This window comes from Gouania willdenowi, chromosome 8 (genome assembly GCF_900634775.1).
Source record: "Gouania willdenowi chromosome 8, fGouWil2.1, whole genome shotgun sequence".
Taxonomy (NCBI): domain Eukaryota; kingdom Metazoa; phylum Chordata; class Actinopteri; order Blenniiformes; family Gobiesocidae; genus Gouania; species Gouania willdenowi.
In genome coordinates this window covers 10,590,476-10,603,621 of record NC_041051.1, presented here as the reverse complement: position 1 = coordinate 10,603,621, position 13,146 = coordinate 10,590,476, and the positions used below count along the sequence as shown (strand labels likewise).

Here is a 13,146-nt window from a genome sequence, read left to right as displayed (position 1 = left end):
AGTGTATTTTTGTTGTCATTTTGTAAATTTCTTTGTTTTATAAATTTGTGTGTTTTTCTTTTAAATAATTTTGTTCGTTTACTTTGGGGGCCACACAAAATTACGTCATGGGCCACTAGTGGCCCCCGAGCCTCCTGTTACCCATAATTTAGAGGTTATAAAATGAGCAATATATTTTCCCAATTTTAAAAAACATGTTGGAAATGTTCTTAAACTCACAGCTAACACTATATTTCTTACCCACCTGTAGTATCTTCCTGACTGCTGCTTTGGGTCTGCCTGAGGCCCTGATCCCAGTTCAGCTTCTTTGGGTCAACCTAGTGACTGATGGTCTGCCTGCCACAGCGCTGGGCTTCAACCCCCCTGACCTGGACATCATGGGAAAAGCCCCCCGCTCCCCCAAAGAGCCCCTCATTTCTGGATGGCTCTTCTTCAGATACATGGCTATTGGTGGTAAGTTCATTTATGACACTGGTTCCCAAACTTTTCACAGTCATGTACCCCTTCAGACATTTAACCTGAAGCCATGTACCCCCTACTCCTGCACACTTAAAAAGCATCATAATGTAATGTCATGTAAAATGTAGCCCTACAGTAAAAAATGTCTCTGAATTTCACCTATTTTGTTGAGGAATAATATATAACTAGAGTATTTGCATTTCCTGGAGAAAATGCAAGTGAGGATGCAGGTGCTGGCCCACGTAATTGAACACTTCATTTGCATTAGCATTAGCATTAGCCTAGCATTAGACTATCATGAGCATGAGCCTTGCATTAACATTAACTTTTGCTAACATTAGCATTAGCTTGCATTAACATCAACATAGCATTAGCATTAACATATCATTAGCCTGCCATTAGCATCAGCCTAATATTAGCATTAGCTTAACATTAGCATTATCCTACCATTAGTTCTAGTACCCGTTATGACAATTTGCGTACCTCTGGGGGTACCCGTAGCCCACTTTGGGAACCTAAGATCTATGGTATGGTATGGTATGGTATGGTATGGTATGGTATGGTATGGTATGGTATGGTCTGGTATAGTCTGGTATGGTATGGTATGGTATGGTATGGTATGGTATGGTATGGTATGGTATGGTATGGTCTGGTATGGTATGGTATGGTATGGTATGGTATGGTTTGGTATGGTATGGTATGGTATGGTATGGTATGGTATGGTATGGTATGGTCTGGTATAGTCTGGTATGGTATGGTATGGTATGGTATGGTCTCGTATGGTATGGTATGGCATGGCATGGCATGGCATGGCATGGCATGGTATGGTATGGTATGGTATGGTATGGTATGGTATGGTATGGTCTGGTCTGGTCTGGTCTGGTCTGGTCTGGTCTGGTATGGTATGGTATGGTATGGTATGGTATGGTCTGGTCTGGTCTGGTCTGGTATGGTATGGTATGGTATGGTATGGTATGGTATGGTATGGTCTGGTCTGGTCTGGTCTGGTATGGTATGGTATGGTATGGTATGGTATGGTATGGTATGGTATGGTATGGTGGGGCCATATATCATTAACAACAGCCTACACAAGCTACATACAATCACATACAGTCTTTAAGATTGTTCATGTTTTTGGAGCATGACTCAGTTAAATTTAGTCTTTTCTCATGTTCCCACAAAGTACATGGCTGTGTTCAGAATGTCATACTAACGTACTACTTATACTAAGTCTGACATCAAAATGAGTATGTAGTGTGTTTACAATAGATAGTATGGAAAGATGGAGTACGTCAGAAATACCAGAATGTATACTTTATCGCACGTGTGTCACACTCATAATTCTTACAAAACTTTCCATTTTCTTCAAATTATTACCAAACATTTTCCTTAATTAAATCGAAATTGGCCACAAAATAAAAGGAAATGTAAAGTGAAGATCCTGTAAGGATTGATATCCATTACTTATTGCTCAGATGTTCTCAGTTTCTCATATGTTCTGTATTTTATATACGTCGTACAAGTCTGAACTAGGGCACAATAACGTTGAAAGTACTTCTTTTCCCGCATAAAATCTGTGGCCCACTTGAGATCAAACTGCTCCGTATTTGGCCCCTGAACTAAAATGAGTGCATGATGCATTGCGAGTGGAACGAAAAATCATCCTGATACCGGCTTCAAGCTAAAAATCAAACATCTCTGTTTCAAAACAAAAGCATCTCCTCTCGTCTTCTATTAGTTTTTAACGCTTTTGTAAATAGGGCTCTTATTTTGAAGTTAACGGAAAGTTTTGTCAGTAACACAATGGAGGATCTCTGCAAATCTCTGAAATGTCGACATGAAATGTGTTTCCATGAGTTTTATGGATCAAATGAGCACATGTTGATATTCTACTTGGTCACTTTATCACTTAAAAGGTTTTCAGAACCTTCAAAGGTGGAGAATCAACAGATATTTAGCCTCAGTGTGCTTCAGGTTTTTATCGTTGTAGGTTCCAAATGCATCTTGGGAAACTTGGAAGTATACTTCAGTGGGAACATCATCCTATTCATACTAATAGTATATAGTAGACAGTATATACTCACTGAGTGTGCAGTATGTTAGTATGTGATTTCAAACACAGCCCTTAGCTTGACTTTAACATAGAAGAAGTGAAGGGAGGGGGGGTTCATGCTGCTTGCCATTTCATTAAATAAACAAAACATTTGCTATGCATTACAATGATTTTATCAAATTAAAATTTTGCGAATAGTATGTAACATCAGATGTGGCCTTGTAAGACATTTGTAATCCATCAAAATGATGGCATTATATTACTAATTATGCATTTATAAATACTCAAATGTAAATTAAATATTCGGGTCACCTTTATGCTTCATCTCAAGTGTTAGCTTTGCTGAACGGGTGAAATAAATATCTTGTAATTGTAATTATGCTTTATGCATTTAATCAGCATGAGGCTACATTATATAATTAGTGTTTTGGTGTTTAGATGTATTTTGACATCATTACTGTTTTAAATACATTTAAAAAAATATTCATATATCAATATATATATTCAATTTATTCTCTACATTATCTTAATATATATTTATATATATATATATATATATATATATTCAATTTATTCTCTACATTATCTTAATATATATACATATATATGTGTGTGTGTGTGTGTGTGTGTGTGTGTGTGTGTGTGTGTGTGTGTGTGTGTGTGTGTGTGTGTGTGTGTGTGTGTGTGTGTGGGGGGGTGTGTGTGGGTGTGTGTGTGTGTGTGTGTGTGTGTGTGTTTGTGTGTGTGTGTGTGTGTGTGTGTGTGTGTTTAACAATGTATTTTGTCTGTCAGGTTATGTTGGTGCTGCAACAGTGGCTGCAGCTGCCTGGTGGTTCCTGTACTGTGATGAAGGTCCAATGGTTTCCTTCCACCAGCTGGTTAGTGTCATTTCCACTCTTTATGTAACTACAAAAGCTCACTACATCCTCTCTTTTTACTACAAAAGTAGTAAGTGCTATAAGAGTTATACATAAAGTTGGTTACATTGATCACACATATGATCTATTTTTAAAGTCTGGACTTCTGAAACTGATTTGGTAAAACTATATACTGCACTCCTTTTATGCAAGGCCAACAATAATGTATTGCCATATAACATCCAGAAATTCTTTTGTAAAAATGAATGGCAGTGTAACCTGAGGGGATGTGGTAACTTTAAAGTCTCATTGGTGGATCCACCAGGAAAAGTTGGTGTGTGTCAGTATGTGGAGTCCTTTAAATAATAATAATAAAAGGCAATAAAAGTGCTAAAAAGATCATTATTGTGCTTGAAGACGCTGAACTATAACAATAGCAGTGATTTTTGTGATTAAAAAATAAATAAATAAATATATATATATATATATATATATATATATAGAGAGAGAGAGAGAGAGAGAGAGAGAGAGAGAGAGAGAGAGAGAGAGAGAGAGAGAGAGAGAGACTATAAAGGTAAAGGGTGTATCTGGGTAAACAATGTAGGAGGTGTTCTTAGTATAAGAATGACAGTAATATACATAAATAAATAAATACATACATACATAAAACTGTTACATATAAGAACTTGACAATAAACTGTGATCTCCTAAAGTGCCATTGTTGGTAACATATCTTTTTGTATATTTTTATGAGTGTATATATATAATTATGTGTATATGTATATGTATGTTTCCTGCATGTAAACTGTTTGTCAGTTATGTTAATTTTTTTGTGAAAGAAAGCAACCACTGATATGAATTATGACAATCCTGGCGTGGTAATTTATAAGTTTACTTCCTCTCACTCCTTTTTGAGTTTATGTAAATATGAAAGTGTGTTAATCCAAAAGGAGTCATGTGTATATGTAATGTACATTGAACTCAGAATAAATAATCAATCAATCAAATTATGTATCAGACAAAGCACTGAACTGAGATGGGTTTTTTTTTAACGTGTAAAAACACAACCTCGCCAAGCTGAGAGACTTTGCTTAAGACGTGAGTATTTACATTTGTCTCTATGTGTCAGACTCACTTCATGCAGTGCAGCGAGGACAACGAGGACTTTCAGGAAATCCACTGTGAGGTGTTTGAGGCTGCTCCACCAATGACCATGGCTCTCTCTGTGCTGGTCACCATCGAAATGTGCAACGCTCTCAACAGGTCTGAAAAAACTTTGAACTCATTGGTGCTGTGGGCTCTCATAAATAACATGAAATAGGTGAATAAGTAAATAAAAGGTAGGAAAGAAAGTATAAATCTTTTTTGGTTGTTGTTGCTACAAACAGCCCAACTGGAACTTAAAGGTGCAGTCTGCAACTCTCCTTCCCAGCTGCACTCTTGCCCTTCCTCCAAACGTTCCAAAGTCCCTCCCCCAGAGGAGCTAACAAGCTAACGTTAGTCCGACAGCAACATCACAGTAATAAAACATGCTCTGTTAAAAGCATATTACTGCAGCGCTTCTCTCTCTCAATGTGCACACACCTCAGTAGAAGCAGCAATACAGTGTCACTTACAGCAGCCCACGCGGAGGCTGCTGCGCGCACATGAACAACACATGCACTACAGAGTTCTAGTGTAACAATTACAAATCAAACATAATGTAAATCAAGCAGCAGTAATTACCTTTCAAGCAGAAAAGTCATCAATTCCATCTTCTACCCCTCCAGACCATACACTGAAAAAGAGACGGCGCTACAGCCCGGGAAAGGGGCGGGGCCTGTGAGCAACAGCTGTCAGACAGTCCATCTGATTGGTTCTTTTTGCTCGGTCGCGGTGCATTCTGGCAATCTGCCAAAGGCAGCAGGAGCAGCAGGAGTCTGTTTTCTTTCACACAAACTACTAGTTTGATGTAAAGCTGTCCTTATATAGTGACAGCTTTAGAAAATATGACAAAAAGTTACTTTTATAAGAGTTGCAGACTGCAGCTTTAAGGCAGGAAACTACAATAACTAATGAAAAGCCTTTTCTATTTTACCAACTTGCTTGGCAAACATTTATAAATGCATCCCCTGTCAAATATTACAACGCAAATTACATCCAAAGTATGTTTTTACATGACATTTTTGGGAGCTTTCTGAATGCTAAAATTAAATAATCCTATTTATAATAAATTACACGTGATGGGTTGAAACATTTTAAATCCCTTAACTTTTTAAAAGTAATTTTTACATGCATACATTTAACAAAATTTGTCTTGATCTATCTTTTCTTTTACATGTTGATTCTCAACATCCCTGAATTGAGAATCAAACCACTGCTATACATTTTAAAAATATATATATTTAACAAATGTATTCAAGTGTTGGCCTGGATCAAATGCATGCAAGTAAGAAATGGGATGGCCCTTGGCATTAGATAGTGAATCAATTATTTACTAGTTATACACAACAATAATACACACTTGCGTGTATTTAAGTGCGTATAAATGTTCCCTAATAATGATTTAAAAAATGTTTTTAACTTTGTTCCTTTTTATGTTTCCACAACTTAGACCAATTGATAGTTTAAGTTATAACACACATGGGATGGATTGTGCAGGCAACATTTAAAAACCCATCATGTGTGACATTTGCTGTAATAAAATAGTGCAGATGCTCTGAGGAGTGCCATTGTTGTTTTTCATCTTTGTGACATTTACTCCAATACATTCCCCTTGTGATCATTTGCCCTTGTACATTTTCCATCTGCATTAACATCTTCCTCCTCCTTCATCCATCCTTCCCTCCTCTTCCTCCTCCTCTTCCTTCTTCCCAGCTTGTCTGAGAACCAGTCCCTGGTTCGTATGCCTCCCTGGAGCAACATCTGGCTGGTGGGCGCCATGACCCTCTCCATGTCCCTTCATTTCATGATCATCTATGTCGACCCCCTGCCTGTAAGTCTTCCTCACTCTCCTCCTCTACAGGTTCCTCCTACAGATGCTTTAGTTTCCCTGCACACACGGATGTTCATTGGCCTCTAGTGGTCACCATTCAAAGCTACAGCTTATCAGTGTGTGCTGACACTCAGTTCTGAACTTGGTTAACGCACAAAAAGATCAATCAGACAATAAAAACATAAAATCACACCATTTTTGTGTGAAGCTACCCTGCCTCATGGGGCACCGAGTGTAAAAGTAGTGCATTCTAAAATAAACAGAAACTTTTTTGCAACAAACCACATTTAATAATGTGAATGCTTTATGTTACTTCTGACCAGATTTACAGCAATATTTGTGAAATTTCGGAAATTTACTTTTTTCGTAAAAATATAATGAAAATATTAAATTTAAATGTTAAATCTAAATCTAAATGTTTGCGTCATTGAGCTTTTTTTGGTACTTCCGGTGAATTTGCATATTACCAAAATATTTAACATTTAGATTCAACATTGAGCATTTAGATTTAAATTTTAGATTTAATATTTAACATTGAGCTTTAACATTTAGATTTAGCATTTAGATTTAACATATAGATTTAGATTTAACATTTAGATTTAACGTTTAGCATTTAGATTTAACATATAGTTTTAGATTTAATGTTTAGCATTTCAATTTAACATTTAAATGTAATATTTAACATTTAGATTTAATATTTAACATTTAGCTTTGGATTTAGCATTTAGATTTAACATTTAGCATTTAAATTTAACATATAGATTTAGATTTAACATTTAGATTCAACATTGAGCATTTAGATTTAAATTTTAGATTTAACATTTAAATGTAATATTTAACATTTAGATTTAATATTTAACATTTAGCTTTGGATTTAGCATTTAGATTTAACATTTAGCATTTAAATTTAACATATAGATTTAGATTTAACATTTAGATTCAACATTGAGCATTTAGATTTAAATTTTAGATTTAACATTTAAATGTAATATTTAACATTTAGATTTAATATTTAACATTCAGATTTAACATTTAGCATTTAGATTTAACGTTTAGCATTTAGATTTTACATATAGATTTAGATTTAACATTTAGATTTAACTTTTAGCATTTAGACTTAACATATCGTTTTAGATTTAATGTTTAGCATTTAAATTTAACATTTAGATTTAACTTTTAGCATTTAGACTTAACATATAGTTTTAGATTTAATGTTTAGCATTTAGATTTAACATTTAGCATTTAGATTTAATATTTAGATTTAATATTTTGCATTTACATTTAGATTTAATATTTAACAATTACATTTACATCTAACACTTAGGTTTAGATTTAACATTTAGATCTAACACATAGGTTTAGATTTAACATTGACATTACATTTTTACAAGAAAAATAAATATCACAAATTTCAAAAATATTGCTGGAAATCTGGTCAAAAGCAATCGTGGTTAGTTTCTAAATGTTGAAAAAAGTTGCTGTTTATTTTAGCATGTGTAACTTTACAATCGGCGCCCCATAGGTAGACAAGTAGACCAGAGTAGCTGCAGATAGAGAAGGTTGGCGGTTTAAATCCATCTTCATCCCAGGCAGTGCTTTTGTGCCATTGGACAAGACATTTACTTACACAGCCACATAAAATATTACATTGTGTAAATTAATTTCATGAAACTCAAAAATATATTTGGGCAGACTGCCTCAAGTGTTGCTACAGATGTAGCTTACCAACTCCACCATTGTTAGTGCTGGGAGAGAGAATAACGCATTCATACTTAAATGTCAGGTACAGGCCTGGGCAATATATCAAGAGTCAAGATATATATCAAGATTTCAGTTTTGGCAATACAGTAAATTAAAATATCACCAATAACGATATAATTTTATTTTATAGTTTATTTTTTCTATCCCAGACCTTCCTCTAGACTAGCCACACTACAGAACTCACTCACACATGCTGTCCCTTAAAGGAGAAAAAGCCAAAAGTGGCACATATTGTGCCTATGTGGCATTTTGCACAAATTTATCCCAGAATTTCTGAGTAAGATTATTGAGTTAAAAAATACTTACAATGACAGTCAGGTATTACTGATCAAATTCATCATTTAAAACGTCAACTTTTTCAACGGGGCATGACTCGCTTCATGTACATTTCCGTCTCCTATAATTTGGGATTTTATGATGCTAACACTGTGCGTCGATTCCATCTACAGATGATCTTCAAGCTAACCCACTTGAATGTGGAGCAGTGGTTGATGGTGCTGAAGCTTTCCATCCCAGTCATCCTGATTGATGAGCTTCTGAAGTTTGTGGCTCGCACATATCTGGAGGGTAAGTGTCAGGCTGAGTGAAGGACGTTGAAGTTGTCATCATGTGGGATCAGATCCTTATACCCAAACAGGGAAAATTGAGTTTTAAACCCTGAGAAATGACACATTTTTACCTTTTAGAAGGAGGCATTTATAATTGAGAATGTTCATGTTCAATTTACACATGTATTTAGAAAATATAAGTAAATAAAAGGTTTAAGAAATAAAAATATCAAAATATGACAGTAGTGTTGTGTTATGAACCAGGGGTGTCCAGGGGCCAAAATCTTTATTTTGAAAAGATACTGCCATTAATTCCAGTTGTCTAATAACTGTTAAATCCACCTTTCTTTCCTTTTTTCAATTTTTTTTTCCAATTTTAACATTTCAGTCATCGTTTTATCTTTAAAATCCACCCTGTGTGTGGATTTTTCGAAACCAGTTTGAAAAAGGCAATGCAAGCACCGAGAGAACATGCAAACTTTACACAGAAAGGTGGATTTAAAAGATAAAATAATGGCTGAAATGTTCAAGTTGGGAAAAAAATGGAAAAAAAAAAAAAGCAATGAAATTACAGAAAATATCCAAGAAATAAGTGATCGATATCAGTCAAGATCGTCACTTTAAATTTCCTCAATTATTTGACCAATTTTTATTTAATTTGGGGACATTTGGTGGAATAATTTGAGTAAAAATGGCCAGATTTTGGAAAGATTAAGTTTTTAAAAAATTACTGCCATCATGTGATAAAAAGCATGAGAAAACTGAGCCCTGTGAATATTCATTGAATTTGTGTATTTGGAGGGATTGAGATACTGTATCTACAGCTGAATGACATAGAAATATACACAATGATTCTCTGTCATTTTTTAATTTCTCCTGCGGCCCAAGTTGGATGCACTAAACGGCCGGATTTGGCCCCTGGGCCTTGAGTTTGACACATTTTTTTTTTTTTTTTTCATATATTCCAGTTTTATAAAATTAAAATATTATTCTAATAAATTACCATGACCATGTTATAATAGTAATATTAGAAGAATTTGGTTCAAAGGTTGACTGATAAAGAATATGCCAGGGTTGGGGTAATTTATTATTGTAATCGCTTAATTGATAAGTAATTACAATTATGGCACAGTTATAATTGTAATTTTAAAAATAATCTGTTGGTCGTAATTGTAAATGAATTGCAATTGAGTTTAGATAATTGACTTTGTAAATGTAATTGCCATGAAAATTCTATAAAAATGTATAAATTATACGCAAAACTGGGGAACCATGTTACAGTTCTATGTACAGTTCTACACATACTGTACATAGTTAATAATTATTAAAATTTGTTTATATCAAACTTTCCCACATTTTACCATTTATAAAAAAATATATATATATATATATAAATGTTGGGGTATACTGACACACACACACACAAACTATTAAAACCTATATTTTCATTGATTAGACAGCCTAACAAAGTATCCAATAGATAGGAAATAAATTAGATGATATTTGTTTTTAGCGTATTTCACAGCTGATTTAGGACCCGTTATCATAAGAGATGCTAACAGAAAGCTAACACACTCTTTTATTAAGTTATTTATTTCATTATTGTACTTTAGTCATTGAGAACTTAATTGTAATCGACTTTCATGGGGATAACAAATTATTATTTAATTGTAATTGAAAAAATTGCAAAAAAAAATTGATTATAAAAAAGAAAAATTGCTGGTCACTGTAATTGTGATTGCACATGGGTAATTTAAAGCATAATTGTAATTGAAAAATGTAATTCACCCCAACCCTGGATTATGTTATTACACAACATTCCACTGCCTTATTACATGTAATAAATGTGTAATAACTGTTTCCTGATCTTTAATGCTGTCCCACCCTTGTTTTAATTATCTCTTTCCTCTGATAATGACTGTAATCTAATGTTCCCATTCTTTTATTATCATTTCCTCTGCTCCTTCTCAGTCTAAACCCACTCCCCCTTTCCTTCACAACCCTGTAACAGCACAAGGTAGCCCACCCTTCCCCTCTGACACAAACTAAAGGTGGAAGCACTCTGCACGTGTATGTCTACAAAAAAGATGCCTTTGGGGTCTTTGCATGTGGATCCTGCATGTATACCTGGAATGGTAACGTGTTAACAGTTCTCAGTATCATACTTTAGCACACTAAACATGCTGCTTTGCATGTCGCTAGTCCATGAACAATAACTTATACAGACAAGATACAAAAAGATTGTCTATTTTGTTTACGCATGTAAGACTGGATTATATTACATTATAAATTACATGGACACAAACCAGGATTTTAGGATTTTCTTGAAGTCTTCTAACCTTGCCTGCAAGATGGATTCTCCTGGTGTTTGTGAACATCTTGTGCTGTTCCCGCATTTGCCTTTCGAATCCAAACCAAAACGATTAGAACCAATCATGAGGCAGTGTTGTGGTTTAGGGCGGGATATCCAGGTGTGACGAAGGCAGAAGCGCCGAAGCAAAACTGGCGCACTCGCAGTTGCGGGGAGAGGAACTAGCTGGGCTACCACTATTAGCATAGCTCCGAATCAAAATAGAAAGATGTCGAGAAGGATGGTGAACGTGCCCTTAACTCTCATACTCATGTTGCAAAAATGGCAAAAGACACTAAACGAAATGACCGTAGCTTTACTATCCTAAAAGAAAGTTTTTACCAGCTGAGCCTTGTTGTTGTTTTTGTCGCAGCGTCTCTGCGGCACATGCCAATGACGACATCATTTGTTACCGTGTGATTGGCTAAAACAAATCATGGTGGACAGGTGCTAAGATAAACTGAAAATACAATATTGTGATGACAGTCGAAGGTTTGCTATTAGTCAAATCTACAGACGCTGACGAGGGCCAATTCACCATATACATATAACAGTCTCCATCAAAACTGGCCCTCATCTGTTTTCGTAGCTTCTCAATAGTTTTTCATTCTGAACACATTACGTTTTTGGAAATATTTCTTAAGTAATGAGTCCTTAAAGCAGTGGTTCGTTACCCAATTTTCATGTTTGTTATACTGTTACAAATACAGAGCAGACAGAATTAGTGACAAGTTGAGCTTATTTGTTTTTACTGCATTTTTTTTTTACTAGATTTAAAGTAAAAGTATAAAATACAGTTGTGTGTTTGAATTTGAAAAAGAACAATAGTTTAAAAATCAGTATTTTTTTATATTTATTTTTTTAATCAATCACTAGACATTTCAGGTGACTCCATTTAAATTCCAGGCGACCCCAAATGGGGTTCCGACCCCAAGGTGGAAAAACACTTCATGTTTATGAGCTAAAAGAGAAAATCTCTTTGTTATTAAACCCAACTTTGAAGTATAGTTTAACGCATTCATCGATAAACAACATTTTGCAGACGGCCACGATCTGCTGTTTGTTGTCATGGTGAATTGGCCCTCGTCAGTTACCGTAGATTTGGCAACATTAGAAAACCTTTGAACTAAAAATACAATATCGTGATAAGTCATTTTCTTTCTCACTTTTATTTCAACATTATATTTCAACTTTATTCTCAAAATTTCAACTTTAATCTCTACATTTCGTCAAAAACGGCCCTAATCCTCTTCCGTACATAATAGATAAAGCTTGAAGTGAGTTGCTAGTTGGACATATAGAAAATGAAATGTGTTCTTTTGTCAAGAGATGATAAATAAAAGCTTCTTTTTTTTCCCAATGTGTGAAATAAATAATCCGTTTTACAGAAACAATGTTTGGGGTTTTTACTGCATAATGATAGGCTGAGACCAATAAAGAGCATGTCCAACTTGGTCGTTTCACTTCATTTCAACAAGTTCACTTTAAACCTAAACGCATTCATCGGCCTATGGACATTTTTCTGTCACAGATTTAAAGACTTTTGTCTTTTGTCCTTCCAGGGAAGGTCTAGAGTTTTAGTGCAGCTGAGAGCAGCTGCAGCACAGAGCACCGTGACACAGAAGATGGAGGGAACGAGGGCCGAGCGCTCCAACCCATGGAGCGTGGGGTGTGGCCAAAGCTCCTTGCTCCCAACATCGGGAGGCAAACAAACTAAACACACTAGCCATGTGGAAAATACACCAACAAAAAAAAAATCTCCAGATACATTTTTTCTGTGTATGTACTGAAAATAATATATAGTTGAGAGTTAAATAAACTATTCTGTGTTGATTTTATTCTTAAAGAATAAAGATGTGTATCAAAGAGATGGTACAATCAGATGTCAGTGGTCTGTGTGATTTGTTTAAATAAATCATGCGTATACTATATATATATTTATATATAAAAGCATGTTATAACTTTTACCTAATTAGGATGCCCCCTGAACGCCTCCCTAGTGAGGCGTCTCCCTAGTGAGGCGTTCAGGGCACGTCCCTCCGGAAGGAGGCCCCGGGGAAGACCCAGGACACGCTGGAGAGACTATGTCTCTCGGCTGGCCTGGGAACGTCTCGGGGTCCCACCGGAAGAGCTGGAGGAAGTGG

General features: G+C 35.3%; 1 protein-coding gene across 3 annotated transcripts in view; it reads left to right on the top strand.

Moving 5' to 3' along the window:
- atp2a1 (ATPase sarcoplasmic/endoplasmic reticulum Ca2+ transporting 1) overlaps positions 1 to 12,885 on the top strand; it is a 34,417-nt gene extending 21,532 nt beyond the window's left edge. Inside the window, exons 20-26 of one of the 3 annotated variants that reach the window (XM_028454368.1) lie at positions 251 to 453; positions 3,305 to 3,390; positions 4,499 to 4,632; positions 6,226 to 6,343; positions 8,554 to 8,671; positions 10,624 to 10,669; positions 12,565 to 12,885. In XM_028454368.1, coding sequence (XP_028310169.1) covers positions 251 to 453; positions 3,305 to 3,390; positions 4,499 to 4,632; positions 6,226 to 6,343; positions 8,554 to 8,671; positions 10,624 to 10,628 — 664 coding nt within the window. In that variant the 3' untranslated portion in view covers positions 10,629 to 10,669; positions 12,565 to 12,885. Of the gene's footprint in view, positions 1 to 250; positions 454 to 3,304; positions 3,391 to 4,498; positions 4,633 to 6,225; positions 6,344 to 8,553; positions 9,212 to 10,623; positions 10,670 to 12,564 lie in introns of those variants that run through there. The other 2 variants (XM_028454367.1, XM_028454366.1) reach the window with 2 other exon arrangements.
- Positions 12,886 to 13,146: the final 261 nt, after the last annotated feature.